Genomic DNA, 15,462 nt, shown 5'->3' on the forward strand with positions numbered 1-15,462 from the left:
GGGTTTGGTTTTGTTGTGTGCTGTCGGTTCCTGCGGTGCTCAGTCCGCCGGTCCCGCTGCTGGCTGCCGGCACGGCGCGGTCCCTGCCCGCTTAGCGGTCTGCCGGCTTTCCTAGACAGCTTTTCTGTTTTCTCCAGACAACTGAAGCAGATCGTGCTTCCTAGGGAGCCACTTCTCGGTGCACGTGTTCCTGTATGAAAATAGAATTATTTGTTATTTTCTTTTCAAGTGGCAGGAGACAACGAGAGGGCCTTCCTGCGCAGATTGGCCGCCTGCTGTCCTGTTCAGTTGGGCGGCAGGATGCTTCCCGAAGGCGAGCACAGAGGAAGGCTGAGCTGTGTCGCAGGGCAGCTCGGTGTGGGCGATCACCCTGTGGATGGGCGCCCTGTGCATGTGCCTTAGATCTGAAGCTCCCCGGGGACTTAAAGGATATCGCAGCCTGGGAGGTGCTGGCACCAGGGGATCGTAAGGGTTGTGGGGAGGAATTCTGCCCCAACAGCCTCAAAGTATCACCCACAAGAAGTGAGATCCATAGACCTGAACAGGGAATGATAACTGTTACTGAGTGTTGTTTAATTGTTTGACTCTTAATGGCTTTGATAAGAAATGCAAGAAGTTCCAGGCTAGAAGAAGTAATGGTAGCCCATTTAGCTCTTGGGTAGCTCGTTCTGCTATTGGGAGCTGTTATTCTACTGAGGAACAGGTCCTGTTGTTTTCTTAGTGATGCTCCTAAGCTGTTAACAAAAGTTATCCTGCAAAAGCTTACATATTCTAAGCACATGCAAACATATTCCTTTGTATGCTTGAGGAATTTGCACACATCTTCAGTGTCTGCATGAACTCCATTTCCATCAAAGGAATAGATCTCAAATAGCAAGCTTCCTGTGAAGGAACTTTTTTTTTTCTTCCAATAAATAGAGATACTGTGCTGTGCTCTAGTACTGTAGTGAGCTGTGTGAGTTCCAGGATTGCTGTTTATGGCATCGGTGGATCTGCTCAGACCATGCAGCTCTGCATGCTGTCACAGCTGTCGTTCGTGCCAGCTGAGTCCATCTGCGTGGTCTGCTTGTCTGGGCATGGCTGTAGGGCTGACATGTGCTCAGGTCACCAAAGTTTCTTCCAAATAAGGCAAAATCAACTCGTCTGATCTTCTTCATTGTAAATAGAGAAGATTTGTCAGGGTGACAACGATGGCTTGTGGTCTGGTCTGGGAAACCGAGCAACAGAAGTAACTGTTGGTTTTCCCCGTGTGGCATCCACCTGTTAATGCACCCAGTGCTGAGCATGTCAAAGATGAGCTTGCTCTAGGTCGTATTGTTGCCAAATAATGCTTAGTGGAACAGATCTGCAGTTGACTTTCATGGCAGAGTTAACTTGTGGAGAAAATTAATCATTATTTTAAGGCAGTATGTGTACGCATGATAAATAATAAATAATACAGATAGTAAAGGCAGTTAAATTATTTCTGCATGTGTATTTTGTAGTATGGCACTATAAATAGAGGTGATGGAGGGTACGTTGCTGTTAGCATGTTGACTTATCCTTCTGAAGGCCTGGCACATCAGTGATCCAACTGAAAATGTCTCAGTTGTGATGAGTCATGTGTTAGCCTCATTCTGTGAGTAATGGATGGAGCAGCCATTGATGTCCAAGCTGAGTCACAGCTTCTGCATATCTCCTGAAATAATTTTTGGTTGATAATGACAGAGCAGCTGAAATTGCTCTGTTTGTTTTTACTGCCTCTTGCAGCCTACAAAATATTAGTGGACGCGTTGTTCGATAGATGAGACAAATAGCTCGAGCAATCCCAGACGGACATTTCAGATAAGATGTGTAAGGAGTGGTGTCCTGCAATTACCTCCTTTTATTTTTCTTTGCTCTGTTATAATTATTTCTTCCTTGTGCCGTTATACATGTGCGTCATGAGGAGTGAAGCAGAAGTGATCCTTCTGATCCGGTGATTTTGAGATAGCAGCACTTAAAAAAATTGAGAGCAAGTGAACGAAATCCGCAGAATAGGAGACAGTGTATCAATTTCCTTTGTAAAAGGAGTCTTGATCATGTGCTGTGGCTGTTTCTGGATGAAAAGCATGTGATTTTCAGGCAATTTACTTGCTGGCGTAAAAGGAGACTTAAGAACCTAGAACTCAGTGCTCTTCTTTGCCCTGTTGTATTTCAGTGACTTCAGTGTTTAATATCACTGGAATCTTACAGTGAAATAAGAAAGATCAAAAGCAGCTCCTGTCCAAACCAAAGTGCTGACGTTGGTCAGCGTGATCTGATGTTTTGTAGTGGAAGTGCTGGGCGTCCTGCAGTGCGTGGATCAGAGCAAAGAGAACCTAAGTGACCACTGCTGATCCGATGGTGAAAGAAGATGATAGAACACTGCACCCACAGGAGTTTCCATAGTTTAAAAAAAACACAGCGAAGTTAAACCTCAATAACAGAAGTGAATATTCAAGAGCTTCAAAGCTATTAAGGCAAAGCATTGCAGTCTTAGAAAGTCAGATTTGAAGATAATTCAATTTTGGTGAACAGTGGGTTTGGAGATGGGCGTGTAAGGCAGTCTGTGTAGCTCACACCACTGTCCTTGCTGCTTTGCTGAGAGCTCCTTGCAGAGCCTCTGTCAGCCTAATTTATGTGCTTCCCTATCTCCATGTGCATGCAGCTTTTGATTTAGGATGTAGAGCACATGACTGCAGGAAGCTGTGCGCTGTTCCTCATTGGGTCACTTAGAATTTACTCTTTTCCTTTTGAGTGTGAGTGTACGGGAAATACAGCAGTCACTTTCTTTTACTGCACACCAGAAGAGGCTATGCTGGTTCGTGCTGATACAAGGGATGAATGGTGGTTATTCTCTAGAACCTCTGACATTTTTTTACAATATTCTTTGCAGCCAAATTCCCTTTTCCTTTATCTGCTGTAGATTGAATCTCAGTGAAGGATTTGACAAGGTTGTATGTCCTGGAAATAGTTACTAAGATAGCTACTTGTTTTTGAGCTCTCTGTCTGATTAAAAATGATAATATTTTGCTGGTTTTATCCTATATCCAGTTGTACTTTCAGCTTTGTTGTGGATAGGGCTTGTTCAAATCTGGCTTATAGCAACTCATTTATATGAGAGGATGCAGAGGAATGAAACCGAATGCATAAATGAGAGTAACAGGGACACGAAAGCACATAGGCCCGTAGGAAACTAATGGTGATTGCTTAGTTGTTTGGTTATGGTTGTTTTGTGGGGTTTTTTATGTGTTTGTTTTGTTGTTGTCATCTTTATTTATTTACTTATTTTCCTTTTCACATGCTGAGTGCTTCACAGGCATTTTGTTGTTCAGAATTTCTGTTTCGTGTATCAACTTCTCAGTGGCAACGCGGGGTTGGCCTTGGCCGCTGGATAAGAAGTGGTCTTTCCAAAATAATTTCAAAGCTCCCAACCCAACTGTGCCCAAACCCTCCTACCCTTGATGAGCTTTGTGTATATGTGTATGGTGTGTGTTCGTGGTTTTTATTTTTTAATTTTCCTCCCGAGTTGGTCAAGCTTGGTTGTTATAGCCATATTTTCCAAAAATAATCAGTAATTCTAGTTTTGGAGCTAAAGGCAATGGGCTCAGGTCATTTTTAAACTGTGTACCTCAATTACAAATATTTACATTTGGTGATTTTTTTTTAATTTTAATTTTTTTTTCCCCATTGACCTACATCTCATGAATGCTGTCTTGTCTTCATGTTTGTGCTGTGTGTCTCTTTTTGTTTGTTGGGTCTGTTCAGTCTGTGAGCGTCTTGATTAGCGTCTGACTAAAGCTCCATCTCATAAATTCTTGTACATATCAGTAATTTTATGTATCAGAGCAGTTGTTGGCATCATATCACATGAGTAGGACTGGCAGTGTGCATAGCTTCATAGACATGGGGGAGTTAGTATGCAGCAATTCCAGCTAATAATAAACACAGAGCTGTGTTTTACAAGGGTGGATTAATGCTGAAGCATACTGTTAGAGTGTTGCTATAAGTGCTAGAAGTTTTAACTGTGTGTATGGCTTTTGTTCCAGGAATCAGTATGTACACATAGGGGATAAACCTTGGCCCAACAGTAGTTGTTGTTTCATTTTGTATTGGAGTCTGCCTTGGAAACTGCATTTTATTAAATAAAACTGGATGGCATACAAAAGATAAAGCAAAGGTGCTTCAAGATTTTTTGTAAAGCTCAGGCTACAGGGGGGAATTGTAAACATCCTGAGCAAGAGCCCTGAGGATTCCAAAGACCTCAATAATCATTGTAAGACTGTGTAAAAGTGGTTCAGGAGGAATAGTTGTAAAATAATGGCGTATCTAAAACTGATCAAGTTCTCATCACAGTTTGGACTCCTACGTGAGATGAACACAAGATTCATTCTTGGAGTCACTTCTGAATTTAGGACAGTTCCACCAAAACACCTACAGTGTTTGAGGGTTCTTCTCTTTGTTAAATTGACCTGGGTTTATTTGCCAGCTAGTGATGCCTTCATGGAAAACATAATGTTTCCCTGTTATGAATTTGAAATGGCCCCTGTGAATTTTTACATGTGACTCCTAAGCAGTCGGAAAGCTTTGGAGCTCTGTTTAAGGATGGATGTGGTTGCCTTGCATTGTGTGCTTCTGCCCACAGCCTGTGCAATACTGCTGTAAAGTCAGTCTGCTCCACATGTGAAGGATGGGAATGTCTGCTGGGTCAGTTCTGTGCTGTGGAGCCCAGGTTTTTAATGAAGATTTCTGTCTTTGTCATCTCACGGGTCAAGATTTCCCCCTTTGCTTTGATGTATGGCAATAACTCTGATTTTGTTGTTTTTTTTCCTCGTGTTTTACAGCGGTTTGAATTTCATTGACTTGATGGTGCGACAGGGGAATATTGACAACCCCCCTAAGACACCACTTGTTCCTGGCTTCGAATGCTCTGGAATCGTAGAAGCTCTTGGAGATAGTGTGAAAGGATTTGAGGTAATATTCTCTTTAATTTCAGGGAAAGACTAAAAAGTACCATTTCACTGAGATTGTTATTGCTTTCTGTTATGTCTTTGCCACCAGCCTTCATTACCACGTTGAGATCTGAAATGGCAATTTTTCCTTTCTGCTTCCCAAGCATGAGAATGACCTCTTCAATTAATACCTAAAGCCACCAGTGTGATCTTCAGATCCTTCCTGAAAAGTCACCTGTGCTGTGCGCACATCCAGGTGGTTTTGTAGGAACTGATGAGCTTTAGGAAAGTAAAAGCAGCTGAGTTAAGTTTTATTGGCCATGTTTGCTGTCATTATAGTTCAATTCCTTGAAGCCCATGCACTGCTGATGCTAGTTCCAGTTCTTGATCTTGAGCTAACAAGGCCCCATTGATGATAAGCATTTTTTCTTACAGCTGCGTGCATTCATATAGTGCAGACAATAATGAGACCTTGATTCTGGGTATGTGACTTAACTTCTTCTTGAGTGATCAGAATCTGTTTTGCCTAACAGAGCAATGATAAATGACAGATAGTTAATGTGTGTAATAAAGCTATCAGAGCTGGTTGGCGTTACGTACTCTTCAGTGTATTGTGTATAAACAGTGCTGTGTTCTACTTACTGTTTTCATTACTGATGTTAAACACCTCAATTCCCTCCAATCTCGTACTCTGTTACTTACTAATGTAAGTAAAAATAGATATAAAAAATTCTGAAATAGGACACAAATGAGTTAATGCATGTCAAACGTATATCAGCTATTTGCTGACTCTATCATGTCATCAAGTATAATTGCGTTTCTAAATTCATACTGTATCTTGATCTTAAGAAGGCAATTACCTAAAATTTATTTAAAAGTAATAATTGTGTGGTTCTGGAAAAACTTCAGAATTTCTCTGTTGAGTGCAGATGGCCAATTTAGTTTCCAGTAGGGTGTCAATGATAAGCTTCTCTTAGGACATTTCTCCATTTTCCCCCTCCTGCCTTGTCTCTGCCTTGCAATAAATTATAATCTTTCAATGTTTTTGTGATAAACAGTAACTGAATGGAAACTTAAGTATCTGAAAAACTCTGCTGATTCAGTTGTTCAGCTCTAGTATTCTGTTACCTGTAGTCCACATGGAGGAATATTTTATGAAAGGACAGTAGGAAGTTTTCTGACATAGATCAGCATTTTCAGTTTAAATGTTCCTGCTATTTTTAAAGGGCATCATGTAAAGCTACAACATGTGGTTCTTGTCTGAGTAATGTTGCCCTGAATGAATATACTGGGCCTCTGAAGATTATGACTTTGTTCTGACCATAAAGCATGTTTGTGCCCTGGTGAACTTCCTGAAATATAAACAAGTCCAGGTATTTTACTTCTTACATATGGTCAATGTAGCTGTGGTGGTGTTTCGAAGATCTAAAACTTGAAATAATGCTATGCGCAGGTATGAACCCATCACCAGGGGAATGTCCCAAGATGGAGCTGCAGTAATACTCTGTCAGCTTCTTTATGGAACTTTTGCACTGAATAGAAGGATGCCAGATGCTCGTTGTCTTGTTGGCGTATGCTGTTACCTCTGTTTGTAATGACTGCAGGAATGGCTGAGATTGCACCCTATATTTTCTGACCTCCTTTCCCTTTGTAGATCCCCTCCAGTTCAAGTCCTGTTCAAGTTGCGTTGTGCTCAGGCCATCTTACAGTTGAGATATTGCCAGCTATTTATTGTCTTCACTGGCTGTGATTGCATTATTATGTGATATGATGACATGGAGTGGCAGTCCGTTTTGATAGAGATGTGTAAAAACATGCTTTATATTGAAAGAAAGCTCTCCTTTTTTGGGGGGAGGGGAAGGAGGAGGTGGAGGGTGGGGGGAGTAAAAGAGTAACAGCCTCTTCTTCCTCCCACCAAAAGCAAAAGATGATTTCTGCTGAGCCCAGATGTAACAGGTGTGATCTATAGTTGTGAGGATGGCCCAATCTGACATGCTTCTGTATAATTTTCATAGAAAATATGATTTTATTAATAATTATTATTTTTATTATTATTAAGAAATCACTCCCAAAAAGGGTCTCTCTCCTTTGCATTCTTTTTGGTAGTCAGTTCTGTTTGCAAGGATATAGGACTGTGATCATACTCACTAATTAATCTGAACAGACTTTAAATTTTATATACTTTGCTAACAGCAAAAGAAAACCACAGAATGCTTACCAGCGATGCATTGCTAATTTGAATGTGAATTTCAAACAGAGGAGACTTCTCAGTGAAACTGGAATGATGGTTCTGTTTCAGTATTTTCATTCTAAGAGAGATATAAACCTTTCAGAACTGTCAGCAGTACCTTAGCATTTAGCTAACCCACAATATCCCAAAGCCAAAGTGACAACAAGTACTTGGGAGACCAAAATGTGCCTGTTCTGTACTGCTGTGGAGCATCATTATCTTTACTATCTGTCATCCACAGCTTGACCAAGAGAGGTGCAGATCTTAGAACTTCCTACCTACAGTTTTAGTTGCACACATATCCTCGATGTTTTTTTTTTGTCGTTGTTCTTGTTTGTAGATTGGAGACAGAATCATGGCTTTTGTAAACTACAACGCATGGGCTGAAGTGGTTTGTACCCCGGCAGAGTTCGTCTACAAGATCCCAGATGACATGAGTTTTTCTGAAGCTGCTGCATTTCCCATGAACTTTGTAACTGCCTACATGATGCTCTTTGAAGTTGCTAACCTAAGAGAGGGCATGTCTGTGCTGGTTCACTCTGCAGGAGGTGGGGTGGTAAGTTGGAGCTTTTCTTACGTTCCTATCAAGTCACTGAAGTAAGCCAGATGCTGCAGTTCGATTTGACATCAGTCTTTCCTACATGAGGGATTGTGGTGCAGGAGCTACGTCAGACAGTGATGCAGGCTTTTGGTGAAATAAAAATGCTCTGACAATCAACTCTACCCCAAAAAGCACCAAAAGCCTTTTTGAGGTACTAAGAAATGAACAAGAAAGTGTTACCTCAAACTTTGTATCCCTGCCTTTCTGCACTTTGTACTTGTTGGTTGTGAAAGAAGGCTGTAAGGAAGGGATTAAATGAATCAGCTCCCAGCATAAGGTCCTCGTGGTAACTGTAATTCTCCTTGCAGTAAATGGCCCTGCTGGAATATTCCTGCAGATACGGTGTGCAGGTGTGATGTTTCTTTGTGAAAGGCAGTGTACTTTTTTCCTCTGTTGGGATTGAAAACAGTGGAAAATATTATTGTGCCAAATCTGAGGAAAATGCCATACAAATGCAGAATTTGAGTCAGAGGGGGCTGCTGCATGCCATGTTTTGGGTTGTTGGTAAAGAGACATTGCACTGCATAGGCAAGGCAATGGTTGAATGGATTGGGTGGAACAGCAGGGCACACAGTGACATGAGAAGCCCACACATGGTGTTACCAACTGCTTCAAATATCTTTGGAAAAATCTCTCTTGATTAAAATATTAAGACACCTACAAGGTAATATGTTTATGTTGGAAATTACGCAGTCCTCTTCCATAAGACAGATTTTATGACCTTAGAACTTGAGCAGATCTCAACCTTTTAAATTAGAGTACCTCCTCTGTTTTACTATCATTCCTTATTTATGCCAAATTAATATTTTATTGTCTGCTGAAGTGTCTGGTAGGCAGCCCCAAACACCTTTTCCCTGATTCTATGCCCTTAGGCCTTCTTTTAGATTCTCATGTAAATGAAGTCTGTAACCAAAGGAATAAATTCATCAGTTCCCTGCACAAAGTATTTTTAGCTAACAGTAATCCTACTTGCAGTAAATGATCCTCTTGAAAAACTTCTGTAAATGAATGGAATTTGTAATCTTATTATGTTTCAGCACAGTGCAACCTAGAGCATTATGGCTGACTTTATTGTTCTATAACATTAAATCTCGTCGTGTGGAATTTAAACAACTGGAGGCCACACATTGAGGGAACTGGATATTCGGTAGGACTTTAAGGCTCTGTGTTTACCTGTGAGGCCACTAGCCCAGCTGACTCTATATGGACCCAGGCTGAGCATACTGAATTAGCAAAACACCCAAGAGTGTGTGCATATGCATAACTTTAGAGAAAATGGACTTTTAGAATAGACTGTCTAGACTGTCTGCATTAGGATAAAGTGTCCTTGCTACATTTTTCTTTTTTTTTTTCTCTCTCTCTCTCTCTCTTTTTTTTTTTTTTTTTTTTTTCTTTGAGCATCACTAATCTCTATTATTTCTTAATTATCTTCCTTAAGCACTGCTAACACTCTACTAGCCTACACACAGTCTTCTTCACTGGGCAAGCCCTGTGCTGGGCTATCCAGTTCAGGTGCTGCTGCCTTTCTTCCTTTCTGCTGTTGCAGATACCCAGTGAGCATTTTTCTGATAGTCCTGTGTTGTGCTGCTTGTGGGCCTCTTCTGAGAGAAGCTAAAGTAGGGAAAGGTCCTGTATGGCTCCCAAGAGAAAAAACACGTTTTTTTCCCCTGTGAAGCAGTTCAATAACAGAGCTTCCAGAGGAAAGAGCAGAGGCGCAGGAGGAACAGTCAAAGTGAGCAGTACTGTTGTAGATCTGTGTGATCTGGGGAGAGCTGCAGATGAAGTGGAAATCCACTGGTTAGCCTGCGGGGCAGGATGCTGATTGCTGTGTCACGGGGGCAGAGCCTTGTGCAGGCTATTGGGTTTGGTGGGGAGAACATGTATCGTTAGGACCAGAAGGGAAAAGCTTTTCCCATTCCTTGGTAGGTCTTACAGGTAAAATCTCATTCTGCAGATGTGTTTTTCTGCTCCAGATTTCAGAGGAAATGTGCTGAAGGCAAGTCTTCCCCCTTAAACCACTCTTATACTCTGTCTGTTAATCCTTTGAGAAATATAACAGCCTCAACCGAGCAAATTATTTTCATGAAGTGCTTTGCTAATAAAACAGAAAACTGACACTGAAGTCACTGCAGGAAGAGATTTGTGTGTGTGTGTCTTATTGCTTTAACAGATACCAGGTCCATTAACGTTTTCACCATGTAGAAAACCTGTCCAGTTTGTTTTTAAATGCCGTAGAAATTCCAGAATACTTTAATGAGACAGTAGGCTCCCTGTGGGACTAGAAGCTTGTAATTTTCTTTTCTCATTATACACAATCATTATTTTAGCCACTTCAGGCAGTTTAAAAAAAAAAAAAGAACTTGTTGCTTCAAAAAGCTTTTGTGAGGTTCTTTGTTCTGGCTCCCCAGCTCCCTTCAGGAGAATCCTGCAGCTTTTTCAGAAAGCACTCAGGGAAAATTCTCAGGGACCTTTATTTTTGTGTTGCCTCAATGTATTTATGTGGCCTTGTTTTTGTTTGTAGATATTTCTGGTAGGGAGGAAACTACCAAACTGCTTTCCCATCTGTGCCTGGGATATGTTTAGTATGTGATGGTATCATTTGGTGTCTGACCAGGTGTTCTAGTTAAGATGATTTACTTACTTCTGGAAGTTTCAAAGGGTATCGGAAGATAATGTAGAAAAAAAAGAAAATGCACTCTGCCTCCCATTCAGCTACAAGGTGAGGGAGTTGTGTGATCTTCACGGTAGGAAAGATAGCTGGCTGTAGGGAAGCATCTTGTCTCTCTGAAACAGGAGGAGAAATACGGACAGTCACCACCTGCTTGTAACACTGCATATTGTAGCCTTCCATTTAATAAGAAAAACCTGCTGCAGCACTCAGATAAGGGGATCTGAAAGAGGAGATAGTGTTTACTTTTGTTTCCTAGGGTCAGGTTGTTGATTTTGACTGTTTGGAATGGGAGCTGCAATGGGTATTTTGGTTTTCCTGTCTCTTTTTATCTGGTGAGATGGGAGAAAGTAAGAGAAACTGACTGTCAGCAGTCATCCTGGAAGGTGAAGTAGGCTGGAGAAATAGCAGGGGCCTTCTGGCTCACAGTTCTCATCAGACATAGATAAGAAATTAGTATCTTGCAAAGCATTTTCTTATCATTCCTCTGTTGCAGATTAAGATCTAACAAGAACCAGGCTGGTCATATGCTATCACTTAACACTTCTGTTTAAGTGGTCTGTTACACTGTACAGCAGGGCAGTTCAACGGTTAACAAGATAAAACTGTATAGTACCTATGAGGTATAAATGCCTAAAGCTAGGAGATGTGCCCTTCTGAACTGATTGCTGAAATAGTGAGGTCAGCTGACAATGAACTTCAAAAATTTAGGATTATACACACACAGAAATCAAAGCTCAGAAGTGTGAGAGGTTTGCAAGCACACGTGAGTTACTGTAGGACAAATACCCAGATGAGAAAGTGGCTTAAATTTAACTGTCAGACTCTATAACTGATGTTTGGAATGTCTGTAAGAGAATGGTAGAATAGGTCCCGTCACAAATATACTTAAATGACATTTTTTTCAAGGGTAGCTAAGTGGCAACTGGAAAAATAGAGTGAGGAAACAGAGCATTAGCATGCACTCCCCTGGGACTGATCTGCTGTGCGAAGCAATTACTTCTTTAAAATGAAGACTGCTCAAGTCAGTGCGTTCAGTGTAAGTTTCAGTACAGGCTTGTATGAGATTACATTAATAATTTGAAGAACAACTTCATAAATTATGAGCTGTATCCTGGATTAATTGAATTGCTGTATTTTACACGATTCCTGTATTTAAAAAAAAAAAACAAAACAAAAACAAAACATTATCATCATTTCTATATGTAATAAATCCAATTTCTCTGCCTGTTAGATCTGCTTGGAATGAATTCTTTTGTGGATTTAGATTTGTTAGAGGCTGCCATTATGCCCATATGCCCATTTGCTCATCTGTTTAGTTTTTATATATTGCCTATTCCAAGTGTTTAGAGCACAAATTACTGGTCATTTACCACAATCATGTAAACGCTTCAATTTCATTGCTTAACTCCTCAGATACAAGGCAGAATTACTAGCCAGTTCTTTCACATTTCACACTCCCCGGTGTAGTACCAGGCTGCTTTTAATGCAGTATTGATTGCTATCCTGAAACTGTGATCTGACCTTCCTTCCACCCTCAGCAGAAGAGGAAGTAGAGGAAGATACAGATGCAAGCTCTCCTGTTTGAATTCAAAGGATAAATCTGACTTGGCAACAGATGTAGGCCATCCTGGCAGGAGGGGTTACTGCTTGGCAGGAGCCCTTATTTTTATTTTGTCTCCCCTGCATAAATTGCAAATATTTGAGGATGTGTTCCAAAATGAATCACGTCTACCTGACAAAGAAGAGGCACTCTTTAGCAGCTGATCTCACGGTATCACGGGAATTCCTTCGAAAGAATGATCAAATTTCTTCCTAAAAGAGAAAAAAAAAATACAAACAAAAACCAAAACAACTCTGCATTTATCCCTTCAAATTTTCCCTGCTCTGTTTTGCAGTATGAGAAGTTTGTTTTCCTAAATTTCCATATTTAATTTATAACCAGTTAATGTATCTCTGTATCTTCTCTGGCTCTTTCATTTAAATTAGCTGTTTTTTCATCTTGAGACAGTTCCTTCATATCTCTTTGGTAGTACGCATATATGGTTAGAAAAATGCTCATGATCAAACCTTTCCTTGGCCTGTGTTTTTTCACATTGAAAGCAAGTTTGCTCGTGCACACTCAGTTTCTATAGTAAGGTCAGATGTCTGTTTCATTGAGCATCCTGCTCACAGTACTCCACACGGAAGTATTTCCTGGGCTTTGAGCTGAGTGACTGCAAAGCAGCAGTGGGCAGTCTGAAAGCCAGCCTTCTAAAACAGATCTCTCAGCATCCCCCATCCTTTTCAACATTGTATGGGCTGACTGAATTTAGGTCTGTCTGCATGTAGCAGGTAGGAGTACATTAAATAGCACTCTTGACTTGTATTTGAGTTAGTTCTTGTTGAATATGTGTTATTGGAATTTACTCCCTTTTTCTGATGATCTCAACTGGTATATTGCACAGTGGCATTACAGCTTCCTGATCTGATAAAAACTTTATCCAGTACCTTCCAGAACACTTGCTGTTTTCTTCTCAGTAGTTCATAGGTATTCTGCACTTAATAAATACACCCCCAAGTGCTTTTCTCCTATTTCTTCTCTGTCTGAAAAGGAAGAGAATAAATCAGCCCACACAAAGCCATGCGTAGCTGCTTTCAGTATCCTAGCTGACTCATTTGAAGCCAGACAGGGTGTCTTTACACCGTGATGCCCTGTGCCATGTGAATGCCTCTAAAGCAATGGATATGCTCCCTCAGCAGCACAGGAAAGTCCCAGTGCCATGTCTGAGTCTATTTCCAGACGCTGCCTCAGAGCATAATCTGTTAATCAAACACAAAAGCTTGGCAAGCCGTACACCAAAAGCAGTTTCCCTGACCAAAGCAAGCTGTGGTGTCTGAAGGCCTTTCTTTCTGCTCTCCCCAGAGGATTTATCCTTTTCCCCAAGTCCCCTACTGACTCACCTCGCAGGCTGCCACTGCTGAACTCTTCCTCAGCTGTTCTGCCTTTTCTGATGGAGTCTGTGTGCTCTGAGCAAGAACTGTGGCAGGTGGATGCTGGCTCCCTTTAGTGCAGAGGGTTTACACCAAATGTAGACACAGCCATGAGTTTTGGTTGCACCCAAACGTCACAATTTTTCAAGGAAGGAGGAGAAAGCATTCCCTGCTGATTTGTGCAGAAAGTCAGTCTTAGGATAAAAAGAGATTGTTACCTCACCTCACCTCCTGCTGCCTCTCCTCCAAAACTTTCTGTGGTGCACAGAGTGTAACGGATGCTGCCTTAACACTTGCTTTGTTTGTCCACTCTGCACTGTTCACTTGAGTTCTTGGTTTCCAATTTCCTCTGCTGTACCAGAAAATTAACACCCTCAGGAGATGAAGTACTGTGCAGCTGGCTTCTCCTGACACCACAAAAAAGTTCTCCTTGATGCCAGGAGATCTGTAGACATCCTCTCTTGCAGTTTTGTTACTCTTTGTGTACTTCGTGCCATCTTCAAATATGGGCATGTGGCAGCAGTGCATTTTGGAAGTGTGTTATCTTCATGTTCAGTTCCAGACAGCTTTTGTGTGCAAGTATAAGTCTGAGTGAGTTTTGAAATGCCATAGCACCTCAGGCTGCAAAAATATCCTCCAGAAGTGATCATTTCTCACCGATGCTATTGATTCTCATAGATGCTGTTTTGCTGGGTGTTGTTTTGTAGATGGTTTGTTCATTCCTGCTGTAAGGCTCGGCTCAGGTTATATCATAGCAAAGTATATAGAGCAGAAAGAGTGCGTGAAAGACTACTGATGTGTGACTGCTGTGCATCAGTGCAAACTGGTCTCTCTTGTGCCTTTTGGTCAGAACCTTTCAGAAATTCAGTAATTTATTTATAATTCAGCCATTGTTAAGTTAGTATTAATAAGCTGATTAGATTAGTAAATTTTCATGCAGTCATGCTTTTCATACTGACTTTTCAATGCCTGTGATATTTCCATGGTTTTAACTTTGAAATTGCTTAAATGAACAAATCTGTTTCTTTTTTTTTTAATTAAAAATCTGCTTTTCCTCTCTTTTATATGACTATCTCAGCATGAGAAGTTTCTGATCCTGCAGGTTTAAAGTTGGGTTTTAAAGCACACAAATGTATAAGAATTTCAGGTTTTTTTTACTGGAACTAAAGCTTACAGAAGTGTATTCACTTAAAATAGATAAATAGATTCTATAATAATTGCGTTTAGATTAGGTTCAATACACTGATGTCATAAATTGTCAGGAGCCCTTGAAAATGAATCTGTCAGACAGACTTTGAAGCTAGTGAGATGTGAGATGCTCTTGTGCTGAGTCCAGTACACAAGACTTGCTTTGCTTCCATAGAACACTGAAACCCAAGCTGTTTGTCAGTGTACAGTTCTGTATGATAAACTGTGTGTGTGCACATAGCTGGATTGCTCTGAAGGTAATGCCTTCTACTGATTTCCATGGAAACTACAACAGGTATAAAGAGCACAATAACATTATTAATAGAGCAAATTCTCAGCTACAAAATGCTGTTTTTTAGTGTAGTCACCACCATTAGCTGTGCATTTTTGCCAGCAATGAGCTAGCTCCACTGTCATGGCAGCAACATCCATTTCTAATGGCATGGGCTGAGATAATAAAAGAGGAGACATTACTTTTGGAGCAGTCCTCATATATAGATTTTAAAGCAGATTAATTGCCTTGTAAGGAAATAATTTGTAACCATGTCTATCACTTCAGTGAAGCAATTGATCAGTTAATTCAAAAGCAGCTAAATCTCCTTAAACATAAAAGTAAGTATCTGTATGATAATTGCTTTTTTTGCCCTTTATCATCTTCCCTCCCTGTGGTCAGGGTGAGTGCAGTGGGGAGTCACAGTCAGCAAGGAGAGCCCACCTACATCTCCATGGCCCAGAGAAGAGGATGGTTTTCCTTCCAGCTGCAAAACTCCTTCTGCATGCTTCTTTTGTAAACTGTGGGCATTCTGAACGCTGGGGCCCCTCACGCTTGCAATTAACATGGATAGCCCTC

At 40.9% G+C, this 15,462-nt stretch overlaps 1 protein-coding gene across 2 annotated transcripts in view; it reads left to right on the forward strand.

Moving 5' to 3' along the window:
- The window catches only part of VAT1L (vesicle amine transport 1 like), a 46,713-nt gene that overhangs the window by 476 nt on the left and 30,775 nt on the right, over nucleotides 1-15,462 (forward strand). For both annotated transcript variants that reach the window (XM_042821472.1, XM_042821473.1), the window contains exons 2-3: nucleotides 4,845-4,974; nucleotides 7,523-7,738. In XM_042821472.1, coding sequence (XP_042677406.1) covers nucleotides 4,845-4,974; nucleotides 7,523-7,738 — 346 coding nt within the window. The remainder of the gene's footprint in view (nucleotides 1-4,844; nucleotides 4,975-7,522; nucleotides 7,739-15,462) is intronic.

Source organism: Centrocercus urophasianus, unplaced genomic scaffold (assembly GCF_019232065.1).
Source record: "Centrocercus urophasianus isolate 14NV4802_14NV808 unplaced genomic scaffold, USGS_Curo_1.0 seq_2, whole genome shotgun sequence".
In the NCBI taxonomy this organism is placed as follows: Eukaryota; Metazoa; Chordata; class Aves; order Galliformes; family Phasianidae; genus Centrocercus; species Centrocercus urophasianus.